General features: G+C 37.3%; 1 protein-coding gene across 2 annotated transcripts in view; it reads left to right on the top strand.

Annotated features, from left to right (window-relative positions):
- The window catches only part of LOC125161835 (E3 ubiquitin-protein ligase RNF103), a 110,996-nt gene that overhangs the window by 17,313 nt on the left and 80,072 nt on the right, over window positions 1-13,611 (top strand). Inside the window, exon 4 of one of the 2 annotated variants that reach the window (XM_047852010.1) lies at window positions 3,821-7,827. The exons of the other annotated variant lie outside the window; for it this stretch is intronic. Within the exon in view, the coding sequence (XP_047707966.1) occupies window positions 3,821-5,396 (1,576 nt within the window). The 3' untranslated portion in view covers window positions 5,397-7,827. Of the gene's footprint in view, window positions 1-3,820; window positions 7,828-13,611 lie in introns of those variants that run through there. 2 annotated transcript variants of the gene reach the window in all.

The following is a 13,611-nucleotide window of genomic DNA, read 5'->3' as shown; positions in this document are numbered from 1 at the left end:
CTGACCTGGTTAGCTCCTCTTAAGAACGTTCAGGACCACCACCTCTGGGAAGCACCTGACTCTGCCCGTGGCAGCAATTTTAATTTCTTGCCCTGCTTGCCTGGCCCTAATACCTCTCATTCCTCAATCAAGCAAAATAGGATAGAGGGCTAAAAAGCCTTCTGTTAGGTCTGTTCTCTTTTCCGTTTTTTTTAAAATGTTTAAATGGTTTTTTAATGTTTAATATTTTAGATGTTTTTTAAATGTTTATTTACTTATTTTGAGAGAGAGACAGAGAGGGAGGGGCACTGTTAGTGCAGAGCCCAGCGCAGGGCTGGATCTCACAAACTGTGAGATCATGACCTGAGCCCAAATCAGGAGTCCGATGCTCAACCCACTGAGCCACCCAGGTGCCCCTTTTCTTTTCCTTTCTTTTCCTTTTCTTTCCTTTCCCTTTCCCTTCTAAAGTAGAAAACAAGGTGGGGTGTGTCTTTGGGCGGCTGGAAAGATGGGGGATAGTAAAGAGCAGATGGAGAACATTGGAATTGTAAGAGCTGAGTGGCAAACAGGGATCAGGAGGACCTATGGTGAGAGTAGAAGGGCAGGGGGCCTGTGGAATAAGCAGAGAAGGGAAAATAACGGGGAGATTGGACAGTGAACCTGGACGGCCAGGGAGGGCAATGACTTTGTCTGAAGAAACCACATTATGTAAACAAATAATAATGTTCCTTTAAAAAAAAATATTTTTTTAATGTTTGAGACAGAGACAGAGCGCGAGTGGGAGAGGGGCAGAGAGAGAGGGAGACACAGAATCTGAAATAGGCTCCAGGCTCTGAGCTGTTAGCACAGAACCTGATGCGGGGTTTGAACCCACGAACCGTGAGATCATGACCTGAGCTGGAGTTGAACACTTAACTGACTGAGCTACCCAGGCACCCCACTAACGTTTCTTTTTAAGTACACATCCCACGCGAGAAACTGGAGTAGCAAACTCACTGTTTTCTATCATTTTTAGTCTTCAGATTCTCTAAGAGATCTCAAAAGGTTTACTTTAAGAACTAGAAGTTATTTTCATGGTATTGTCATTGAATTTATTTGAATTTTTAAAAAAGTGTTTTTTTGAATTGGCAGTAAAAGTTTTTATATCAGTATAAGGTAATGTAAAATTATTTTTAAAAATATGTACATTAGTCTTTATTTCTGTTTAGCAGTAGAATTTTAAAATTGATATGATATACTTTTGTTTATTAGACTTCTTCAGACCAGTGTTTAGGTAAATATAAGTAGCCTGGTGTTTATAAGTATTAGAGTTTTAGGGCACCTAGGTGGCTCAGTCAGTTAAGCCACCGACTTCAGTTCAGGTCATAATCTCACGGTTTGTGGGTTTGACTCCCGCATCAGGCTCTGTACTGACAGCTCAGAGCCTGGAGCCTGCTTCAGATTCTGTGTCTCACTTCTCTGCCCCTTTCCCATTCATGCTCTCCCTTCTCTGCCCCTTCCCCACTCATGCTCTGTCTCTCTCTGTCTCTCAGAAATGAATAAGCATTTAAAAAATTTTTAAAAATAAGTATTAGAGGTTTTTTTTTAAAGTCAGGAAAACCTGATTGAATTCAAAAGATATATGATGACCATATGACATTTTCTTTTCCTTGGTACTCTTAGATTCTATCTGGAAAGATAAACCTTAAAGCTGTCACTTAATTCTGAACTGAAAGCGCGGAATACATTTGTTTTCTTACATGAAGAAATGTGTACACTAAGACTTTCTTTGACTGTTTTGCACAATAAGGTTTTCTGTCACAAAAATTGTCATTTAATTTATGGCACTAAGAAGCCAATATTCCCTGAGGTAGTTATAGAAAGATAGAAAGGATGACCAAGAGCAGAAATGTGTCATCACAAGTATCATATGAAATTTAAGAATTAAAGCTACTTAAAGCTTTTTAAGATGTAAATAAGGCAAGTACCTATTTGACTTGTTGCTTTTGGGAGTAGAGGGGAAAAATAGAATTCATGTCAATGAATTACTTGCATTATACAAATACAGTGTTAAGGGATAGAAGATATTTTCTTTGTAGGAATTCATAATTCTCAATCCATTTCACTGAAAGCAATGTTGATATTGGGGCACCTGGGTAGCTCAGTTGGTTAATCGGCTGATGTGAGTTTGAGCCCTGCATCGGACTCTGCGTTGACAGTGCAGAGGCTGCTTGGGATTCTCTCTCTCTTCCTCTCTCTCTGCCCTCCTCTCTTTTCTCTCAAAATAAACTTTAAAAAAAAAAAAAAGAAAAGAAAAAACCAATATTGACATTAATGGAATCTATCTTGTTAAGGAAGTATATCAACTCAACAAGAAGCTGAATTGGGGTCTGTGATTCTGAGTCACCCAGATAGTTTCTCAGAGTCATTACTTAACCTTGTCTTTATGACATAACATGCTGTCTTCACTTACCTTAGGTTATACACAAAATTCCTGAGATGCAATTAATTGTATTGTCATCATGAAACTTTTTGACATGTCGAGACTTTCAGTCTGATCATGTAAATGTGTAGTGTGCTTGTTTAAATAAAATGTAATCCATGCTTACTAAGTAAAGCATAACACTTATGATTTTTATATCAGTATTTAGAATAGCAAAATAAGAAATTGAGTATTTATAACCATCCAATTACAAATCTATAATGAACAAATTATCTGCATGGTAGATTTTCTTTTTTCCAACCTTATTGAGGTAAATTTACATATCATAAAATTCCATATGGTAGGTTTTTAGAAAATACTATTTTTAAAAAAGGAAAATGTTTCACTTATAATCTCTACACTGTCCTACAACAGCTGTTTTTATTTTCCAGCATTTCCTTTCATTCCTCATCTAGTTTTTTAGGGAGAGAGTGATGTCACAAGTAGTATAGCAAGAACTTGTCCATTTCCAAAGGATTGGAGTCATGACCACACTGGATAAATCTAAACAAGTGATTTAATTTTAGTTAAATTCTTCTGTGTGTACTCATCCTTGGACCGAATCTCTTCTTAATCTGAAAACATTGTTTCATCTGTATTAAATGCTCATCCTCATGATTTTCATTAAAGAGATGAGAGAATACAAAAAAGTATGGGACTTGGTCTTTCCTAGGTGAGTTTTTATATGGATTACTTTGTAGCAGTGCCTGTGTGGGGCAGGTATTGGTGAGGGCTTGGGTTAATACATGGGCACAGCATGGCTCCTCCCCTCAAGCATCTTGCATTCGAGTCAGGGACTTGGCATGTAGGGTAACCTAGTCTTTCTCTGCCCATGTGAATCTAACCACCTTCAAGACCTCCTCATTCAATTCCCAAACCTTTCATGAAATCTTCACCAACTCAAACTCTCCTTATTCCTTTTTTTTGAACTTTTACATTATTTAGTAATTGAATATATATAGCTTTATACTTCTATTTTGTTTCCTTAATAGTATTTTCAATTTTCTGTGAGCAGGAATTATTTTCCTATTATCTTTAGATCCTATAAGCACATAATACAGTAGTAGGTACATAATAGATGCTGAAGTATTTTCTGATTTCCCTGACTAAAGGCTATTCCTCAAAAGACTAGAAATACAGAGATATGAAGCAAAAACAAACAAGCACAATAACAACAAAAAGAGAGCTTGCTTTTGTTCTTGTACAACTGCCAGGTATTGGCACTACTTTGATTATTTGGAAGTTATTTGGTTTGGGGGAAAGCGTATCTTTCAGGTGCTAAAGAAATTTGTTAGGGGGAAACAAGGTGCACAACAGTGAAGATGAGCAAGCTAGCTGATCTACCAGCCTAGTTGTTCCTTCTGGTTTGCTCTCTTACAGATACTGCAGGAGAAGAGGCTGGTTGCGATCTACACTCATTATGTCTGTCCCACAAACGAGCACTTCTAAAGGGAAAGTCATGCTTAAAGAATACAGCGGACGCAAGATTGAAGTGGAGCACATTTTTAAGTGGATAACTGCTCATGCAGCTTCTCGGATCAAAACCATTTATAATGCTGAACATTTGAAAGAAGAATGGAATAAAAGCGATCGATATTGGGTAAAAATATACCTATTTGCAAACCTTGACCAACCCCCAGCTTTCTTCTCTGCACTAAGTATAAAGTTTACCGGAAGAGTGGAGTTTATTTTTGTTAATGTGGAAAATTGGGACAATAAGAGTTTTATGACAGATATTGGTGTATATAACATGCCATCATACATTCTTAGAACTCCTGAAGGAATTTACAGATATGGAAATCACACAGGTGAATTTATATCCCTTCAGGCCATGGATTCATTTTTGCGCTCATTACAACCTGAAGTAAATGATCTGTTTGTTTTGAGCTTGGTTCTAGTTAATCTTATGGCTTGGATGGACTTATTTATCACACAAGGAGCAACCATAAAGCGATTTGTGGTTCTCATAAGCACTTTAGGGACATACAACTCTCTGTTAATTATTTCCTGGCTACCTGTGTTGGGCTTTTTACAGCTCCCTTACTTAGATAGCTTTTATGAATATAGCTTAAAATTGTTGCGATATTCTAATACAACCACACTGGCTTCATGGGTAAGGGCAGACTGGATGTTCTATTCTTCCCACCCGGCCCTATTTCTCAGTACGTACCTTGGACATGGTTTACTAATTGATTACTTTGAGAAGAAGAGACGGCGCAACAGCAACAATGATGAAGTCAATGCCAATAACTTAGAATGGTTATCAAGTCTGTGGGACTGGTACACCAGCTACCTCTTCCACCCGATTGCTTCTTTTCAGAACTTTCCTATAGAATCTGATTGGGACGAAGACCCTGACTTATTCTTGGAGCGGTTAGCTTTCCCTGACCTTTGGCTTCACCCTCTGATACCAACTGATTACATTAAAAATTTGCCAATGTGGCGATTTAAATGTCTTGGAGTCCAGTCTGAAGAGGAAATGTCGGAGGGTTCTCAAGATATTGAAAATGACTCAGACAGCGAGAGCACAGACACTTTTAGCAGTGAAAAGGAAGTATTTGAAGATAAACAAAGCATAGTTCACAATTCTCCAGGAAGAGCAAGTCACTGTGATGCTGAGGCTTGTTCATGTGCCAATAAATATTGTCAGACCAGCCCATACGAAAAGAAGGGGAGGTCATATGGATTATATAATGCTAATGAAGATATGGAACCTGATTGGTTAACTTGGCCTGCTGATATGCTGCACTGTACTGAATGTGTTGTTTGCCTAGAGAATTTTGAAAACGGATGTTTGCTAATGGGGTTGCCTTGTGGTCATGTGTTCCATCAGAATTGCATTGTGATGTGGTTGGCTGGGGGCCGACACTGTTGCCCTGTTTGCCGGTGGCCTTCTTATAAAAAAAAGCAGCCGTATGCACAACACCAGCCCTTGTCAAATGATGTCCCATCTTAACCATGTGCAATTTGTCCTTTATAAGCTTTGAGTATCTTACAGCTTGCCTTTTTAATGTTAGTCACAATGTTTTTGTGGTTTGAAGTTTAGTTTAATGTTAGTGCAGTGACAGGAAATACACATTATGCTAATGTTGATGACAATTATTTGGTTGCCTTGTGTGTCAATTGAATGCATACTTAATTGTAAAAATTTTTATTTACAACATTGGAAATTCAGAAGTTAATGTTTTTTGTAAGCACAAAAGAAGTATGATAGAAATTTATCCTAGCAAGACTTTACAAGGTAGGATCAAATCCTAATGGAATTGAGGCAGTTTCTTATCCTAAATGTTTCCTCCCTTTTTACAATCTCTGTCCAGCACCTCTTGATTAAATAATGTATGCTCTGAGACATGAAATTAAAACGGACCTATGAAATAAATTATTTTAAAACCAGAAGATTACAGCTTTTCCAATGTCAAATTGTTTTTAGTGAGGTGGTTGAATGTTATAGGTGTTTTGCTGGTTTGTTCATTTCACAGGTAAGTGATCCTAGATTCATGAGGAAAAACAAAAATAAATTATGTTGCTGACACTAGCCAGAGGTCATGTTAGTCAGCCTCTTAGCTTGGTTAGCTTTGATGGGAAGGGATTTCATGGTGGGCTTTTTTTAAAGTATTAAGTCATTTATGAGAAGTATATTCGTCTAAGTAAAATCAACTATAACATATTAGTCATACATTGATTACTTTGTTTTTCCTGACTTTTATTTTGAAAAATGTCAAAACTGCAGAAAAACTGGTAGCAGTACAGTGAACATCTGTTTCTCTAATTCACCAACTGTATGTATTTTGTTACCTTTGCTTTATCTTCTCTATATGTATTTATCTTTTTTTCTTTCTTTTTTTCTGGTTTGTTTTTGTTTTTTACTGATCCCTTTGGAAATAAATTTTAGTCATCCTGATGCCTCTTTACCACTGGATGTATCACCATGTATCTTCTAAGAACAAGGACTTTTTTTTTTTTTTTTTTTTTTTTTTTTTGCGTAACCACAATACTATGATTACACCGAATAAATTTATTCACGTTGATTCAGTAATATTTAACATACAATCCCTACTTCCTACTTGCTCCCCAAATATCCTTTATATCTTTAGATGTTTTTGTTTTTATTGTGAACTTAGGCACAGTTCATGTGCTGGGTTTGGAGTCCTTCCTTTCATTCTTTTCTAGCAGTTCCCTGCCTTTTTTTTTTTCCCTTGTAAATCTTTTCTGATACATTTTGGAAGAGAACAGGCTAGTTAACTTATAGAATGTCCTACATTCTGAAATTCTCTGAGTGTTTCCTCACGATAAGATTTAAATTAAACAATATTGCCTGGATGATATGTACCTCCCATTTGTATAACATTGGGAGTCACATGATACCAGTTTGTCCCATCATTGGTGAAGCTAAATTTGGTTAAAGTCATAGCTGTCTTCTGTTTCCATCATAAAATACTTTTTCATTTAAGATGGAACTTGTGAGGCTATGTGAATATCCCAACGGTTTGGTGTCTTTTTTGTTTTTAATTTTAATTCCAGTATAGTTAGCATAGAGCGTTATATTAGTAAGCCAACAGTTTTAACATTCACTGATGGTTATTAATCTGAGTCAGTTATTGAATAGGAGTTGTAACATGGGGATTTTCTAATTGCACCCTTCATTCTACATTTTTTAGCTCACACTTTTTGTGAAGAACAACTTTCCATTTTTCTTTCTGTCATACTTTGAATATTACTGGACTCAGTTTCTTTTTATATTCGGTGTGTTAAAGTTCATTATTCTTTGTGGCGTCCAAGTCATCCCAAATTTGATAAGGGAGAGCCCCCTTCTAGGCTAATTCCATTCTGTGCTATTGATATGTCCCTTTCAATCTTGAAACGGTTGCTTTTTGACACAAGGCATTCCAGGCTCACTTTGTATTTTTTCTGTCCCAGCACTGTGATCATGTCTGAGTTTCATAGTGCACTTTAAAAATCTTTCTTGACTGTCCCACCCCACATGGTAACAAAATGCAATTTTTTCATTCTGAATTATTGCTTGGTTACTAGCAGAAGCCTTCCTCCCCCACCCCCACCCCCACCTTCCCCCACTGCCTTCATGGCAGACTTGAGCCTTATTTTCATACATCAATGAAAATAGTAAGGACCGGCTATTACTGGGGTGCCTGGGTGGCTCAGTTGGCTGAGCATCTGGTTCTTGGTTTCAGCTCAGGTCATGATCTCATGGTTCATGAGTTTGAGCCCCACTCGGACTCTGTGCTGACAGTGCAGAGCTTGCTTGGAATTCTCTCTCTTCTCTTTCCTCCCACCCCCACCTTCTCTCTCTCTCAAATAAAAACTGTAAGGACCAGCTGTTAGTATTTGAGAGCTCTTTTAAGTTTTTAAATAAAAAATGCAAAAACTGCTCCTTGTGTTATTTTCCTTTTGAAAAAAAGTAATCACATTGTTGTAAACGTTAGTGTTTCCCAGAGTTCTGCGACTGGTCCACTGCTCTTTTCTTTCATGTTTGCAGTGGTTGTCCCCAGTCTACGTGTCCAGGCAAAGTCCCCTCCCCAGATCTGCAGTTTTTTGTACAGCCATCTGCTGAACAGGTTCTCCTGCGTGCTTCTCAGTGCTTAGTAAGTAAAACAGCTTTTCATTCTGTCCCCTACCCCCCGCACCCCAGTCATTCTCTTAGGGTCCTGATTTCAGTTAATGGGTCATAGACATATAATATTGTCACCTTATGAAATGTACGCAAAAGTGTAGACATTTTAAAAGACAATTAAAATTTCTCCAGTATCCCAGGGCACACCATACTTTGGAGAATACTACCCTAGATGATAAAATAATCTCCTTAAAACCAGTTTTCAAGGCCCTTCATAATCTTCCTGGCTGACTTCTTAGACACATCAGACTCTGGCCTGCTTGTCTCTCCAGGCCCATGCTCTAGTTTTTCTCAGCTTGGTGCTTTGCTCTCCCTTCTGCCTAGTGTTCTCACCCGTTCTCTGCTTTGTCTGGCTAGATCCCATTTTTTTCCAGAAATTCTACACCCTCCTACCCATCTTTTCCTTCTCCACCAGGTTTATAAAGAGACAAAGATATCTTTACAGTGAAAACTCAGGCAGCTGTCCTCTTACTCAAATGATCAAACTTATCATCACCAACAATGGAGCAAACTGATATGTGCCCTTCTAATCTTAGTGATAGCTTGCCATTCCTGATACGTACATGTTCTTATATCCTACTGATACCTCACACATTTCTGTCATATTTAGCTGTATTATATTAAAACTATGCATGGTTTTTTTGTGAATTTGTAGTAGGAATTGTGCATTATTCACCTAAATATCCACAGTGCAGGGCATAATATAGACATTTTGCATATTACACATGCAATAAAAATAATACAATAAAGTTGGGGAGGAAATCATTGCCAGAGGTTCAGATCTCCAGGGAAAGCTTGACTCATCCCTTAAATGTTAAGCACAGCAAATAATGTTTTTGTCAGTTTCCTGGAGGTGGAGAATTGAAAGACATATTCAAGGTTGACAGACTCTAGACTTAAACTGTGTTTAGAAAGAAAGTATGGATTCACAGAACAACCTATTGAATTTAATGAACTAAAGATTCCAAGTATGTGGGCTTTGTAGTTACTGAACTCTGGAGTTAACTGCAATAGTAGGACACATGATTGTGTTCTGCTCAAATGTTTTTCTACTGTCTCTCATTTTTTTGTGTCTTTCTTTAAGGATAATATCCCTGAGGATAGGTGTAATGCTATAATCTACTGTTATATCCTTACAGTATTAGACCCAGAGTTGATATACAGTAAGTAATTATTGGCTTGAACTTTAAAAATCTATGTTAATTTTATCCTTTACCAAACTTTTTACCACCCATCTAGTATTGGTAGAAAAGATAGAAGAAGTTATATTTTTAGTACCCATTAGTAGGGACAAAGATAATCGATACTTATGGTCTGCTCCAAGACAAAGATCTTAATTTTTTTTTTTTTTTTTTTTTTTTTTTTTTTTTTTGTAGTCACAACCTCTTTTCAGCTCTTCTTTAGATTATTTGGGAATCTTTCTCCTTGCTCCCATGTTTTCCCCCTGGGCCATTTTATTGTTACTTAAAACTCTACCCAAGGGATAAAAGATGGCAGAAGTAAATAAGTGTTGGGTCCTTTTTGCTATTGGATTTGATTAAAATTTAGAGAAGAAAAAACAAATTCAATTGTGAAAATGACATTTTGAATCATCTGTGTTTTAATCATTCTATTCTTGTTCTCATTGCTTCTCTGCCTTTTGGCTAAGATCAAGTGTATTCTTGTTCTTGGTGCCAAATTTTAAGTATTCTGATTAATGATTAATTTAGGCAATCTCTTTACTTGATCTTTTGTACCATCTTCTCACCCAAAGTTTTTATTGTTTAATATGTAATAGATCATTTTACTGCCTAATATCCCTGTGCAATAGGTAGAACAGAAGGAATCCCCACTTAATAGTCAATTGAGTTAAAGATGTGACTCAGCAAAGGACACAGCTTTCAAATTTGAATTGTCTTTAGGGCCCAGTGAAACAGTTTGAGTGGGAGTGGTGAGGGCAACAGTGTGCTTGCTCCATCTAAAGGTATTTAAATATTTTTTTTCATGAAGAAGTGCATGTTCAATGAACTTCTCACAATCTATTCTCACCAGTTATTTCTCTCAAGACCTCTTATTATTACTCCCTCATTGTACTTATTTATCACAATCAAAAGTATTTTATTTAGTCATTTACTTGTCTATTATCCCTCTAGTAAAACCGCTAAGTTCCATGAGATGAGGGACATGGTTTGTTGTGTTCACCACTATAGCCCCAATGCCTTAGCATTCAATAACACGTAGCAGAAAAGAGAGGAAATCTGAATGACACTGTAATTCTTACTGAGCTTGTACATATTCCAAATCATTAAAATGAAAAAAAGGAGTAATACTGACTAAATAAATAAATAAATAAATATTGGGGTTTTTTTAAATTTTTTTTTCAACGTTTATTTATTTTTGGGACAGAGAGAGACAGAGCATGAACGGGGGAGGGGCAGAGAGAGAGGGAGACACAGAATCGGAAACAGGCTCCAGGCTCTGAGCCGGCAGCCCAGAGCCTGACGCGGGGCTCGAACTCCCGGACCTCGAGATCGTGACCTGGCTGAAGTCGGACGCTTAACCGACTGCGCCACCCAGACGCCCCTTAAATATTGTTTTTAAAGATTGCATCAGCCAGTCAAAGCTGGTGGTGGCTTCTTTATAACCTCTGGATGAGATTCTATCTTGTTCAGGGCTCTTTCTACCACATTTTTACTTAGAAATAAGTGCATTTGTGGAAAAGACAATAGGAAACTGTCTTGTCAAAATTATATTCTCCTTCATGCCGATGCTAAATTGCATACTTGTTACTGTCAAATTCACTTAGTTTATGGGCATGATGGGATAATAAGCTCTTTATGTTCTATGTTAAATGGTGCTTGAATATTCTTATTTACAGTCTGTTTTAAAATTCACTCTTAGTATTGACACTGCCTAACTGACTTGATAACATATTTATCAAATAAGAACAAATATAAGCTTAAAAGTAGACAGGTACCTGGGGTACCTGGGTGGCTCAGACGGTTATGCGTCCAACTTTGGCTCAGGTCATGATCTCACAGTTCCATAAATTCAAGCCCTGCCTCGGGCTCTCTGCTGTCAGTGCAGAGCCCACTTAGGATCCTCTGTCTCCCTCCTTCCCTGCCACTCCCCTGCTTGCACGCATGTGTACGCTCCCTATCAAAAATAAATAAACATTTAAAAAAAAGAGGGGTGCTTGGGTGGCTCAGTCGGTTAAGCGTCTGACTTCGGCTCAGGTCATGATCTCGTGGTTCCTGGGTCCGTGCCCCATAATGGGCCCTGTGCTGACAGCTCAGAGCCTGGACCCTGCTTCCATTTCTGCGTCTCCCTGTCTCTCTGCCCTCCCCTCGCTCTCTCTCTCTCTCTCTCAAAAATAAATAAACCTTAAAAAAAAAAAAAAAAAGTAGCCACCCAAACATGTCAAAGTTCAGGTACTGTTTTCTTTTTTTGTTTGTTTGTTCATTTTAAAATTTATATTTCCCAACTTTATTGAGATAAAATTGACATATATCATGGTGTAAGTTTAAAGTGTATGATGTACACTTGACTTGATAAATTTATACGTTGCAGTATGATTACCAGGGTAGCATTAGTTAACACCTCCAACACATCCCATAATTACTTATTTGTAATAAGAACATTTAAGATCTACTCTCTTTGCAACTTTCAAGTATATAAATACAATATTTTAAACTATAATCACAATGCTATGCATTAGATCCCAAAAACTTACTCATCTTCTAACTGGAAGTTTTCTGTTTCTATGAGTTTGGCTTTTTGCTGTTGAGTTTGTTGTAGATTCCACATGTAAGTGATATCATACAGTTTTTGTCTTTGACTTATTTCACTTAGCATAATACCCTTAAGACGCATCCATGTTGTCACTAATGTCAAGATTTCCTCGTTTCTCGTGGCTGAATAATATTCCGTTGTATAGATGTGGTATGTACATATGGTAGTATATATACCACATCTTTATCCATATATCTGTCGATGGACAGTGTTCTCTTAGAAGCATCTACTGAATGAATGAGGAGTCATACACAGATTCTTACTCAGAATTTATTCTTGCTTTATATAGAACTCAAATGAGCTTAGTAATTTAGCCTCCCAGTCTATAGGGTAGAAGCTACGCATATAGAGACTTTGAAGCAGGGAGTGGAATCTGATAGAGGCAGGGCAGGCAAGGAAGTCATAGTTACAGTAGTTTTGATAGTAAGAGTTAAATGTAAAAGACCCAAACAAAAAACAGTAGTTTGTGCCAGAAGTATAGTGTCAAATAATTTCCCGAGAGAATATCAGTATCTTGCCAAGAATGATTCTGTGTTATCCAAAAAAACATTTTATCAGTACCATTTGCACAAGAAGTCAGGAAAATTCATTTTATTATATTCAAAATCGTTTTAAAACTATTAAACTTTAAAATATTTTGAAACTTTAAAACGTTTCAATAAAGTGAAAGTTTCTGTTTCCTGGAAAACCCATTCAGTGGGCTAGGGTGGGAAAACAGAAATCTTGTTCCTTGCATCCCTATAAAAGGTTAACTCCTCACACCCTCACCAGTTATCCATAGCACGCTGCCAGTTGTATACTAGAAAAAGGATGTTCATATACAATGTATATTTAGTCACCGTCACTACTGTTGGTGAAATTCTGTGAGCTCTTTTCATTTGGGAATGTACTTTGAGATCTTCATCTGTTGATAAAGCAGGGTCTGGTGACATATTTCCACATGGAAACTTATTTGGGGCTTTATGAAGGAAGTCCTTTTACAAAAACAAAGTAGTAGCGTTTCAGACCAGCAAAAGAGAAGTTAGAAGAATTCTGGTATTTTCAGGGCTGCTTTTGTTGTTATTGTTTAAATGCTTCCCATTTAGCTTTACTCGATTCCTGAGTTAAGTGGCTAAAACAGTAGGTTTCTGGAACCAAATGCCTCAAGCTGACTCTGAGTTGCAGGAGGCTTGGGTAAGAGACTCCTCTTGCCAAACACAGCAAATTTTGGGCCTTTAAAACAATATTGTTCAAAGTGTTTGTTAGTATTGAGCATGGCGGACTGTGACAAATCTTGATGTATATTGCTTTACTTTAAAAACACTTGTCTGATGAGAAGGAAAAAAGAAAAGGGACGTGATTCTTACAGTTTTCCTGTTTCAAATAATAGAATCTGAGTGTCAGAAGCAAATAAAAAGGCCATTTTGTCCAGTCTTCTGCCTTAATTTAGGTTGTTGATATCCCAGTCATAAATAAACTGGCACACTCATCATTTGCATGCTACATTTGCAAAAATCTATAAACAACCCACCTGCCAGGATCCACAGAAAAGCATGCCATTAACTGGCAATATAGCAATAGCAGGTGATGAATGCCCAGATTTGGATACTTCCCATGTCGCCATGGGAAGGAGAATGAAATCAGGAGTTCATCTGTTAGAAAAGCCAGTCCTAGGAAAACCTCCTTGCTCTGAAACATATTCTGCTATCTACATTTATTCATCAAAATGGCACGTATTTAACCAGGATCTTTATTTAGAGGAAAACCTGTGAACTGTAAATTCTTAAACCCC

The sequence above is a fragment of the Prionailurus viverrinus genome, chromosome A3 (genome assembly GCF_022837055.1).
Source record: "Prionailurus viverrinus isolate Anna chromosome A3, UM_Priviv_1.0, whole genome shotgun sequence".
Taxonomy (NCBI): Eukaryota; Metazoa; Chordata; class Mammalia; order Carnivora; family Felidae; genus Prionailurus; species Prionailurus viverrinus.
Note: the sequence above shows the minus strand (reverse complement) of the source record. Positions and strands in the feature narration are given on the sequence as shown.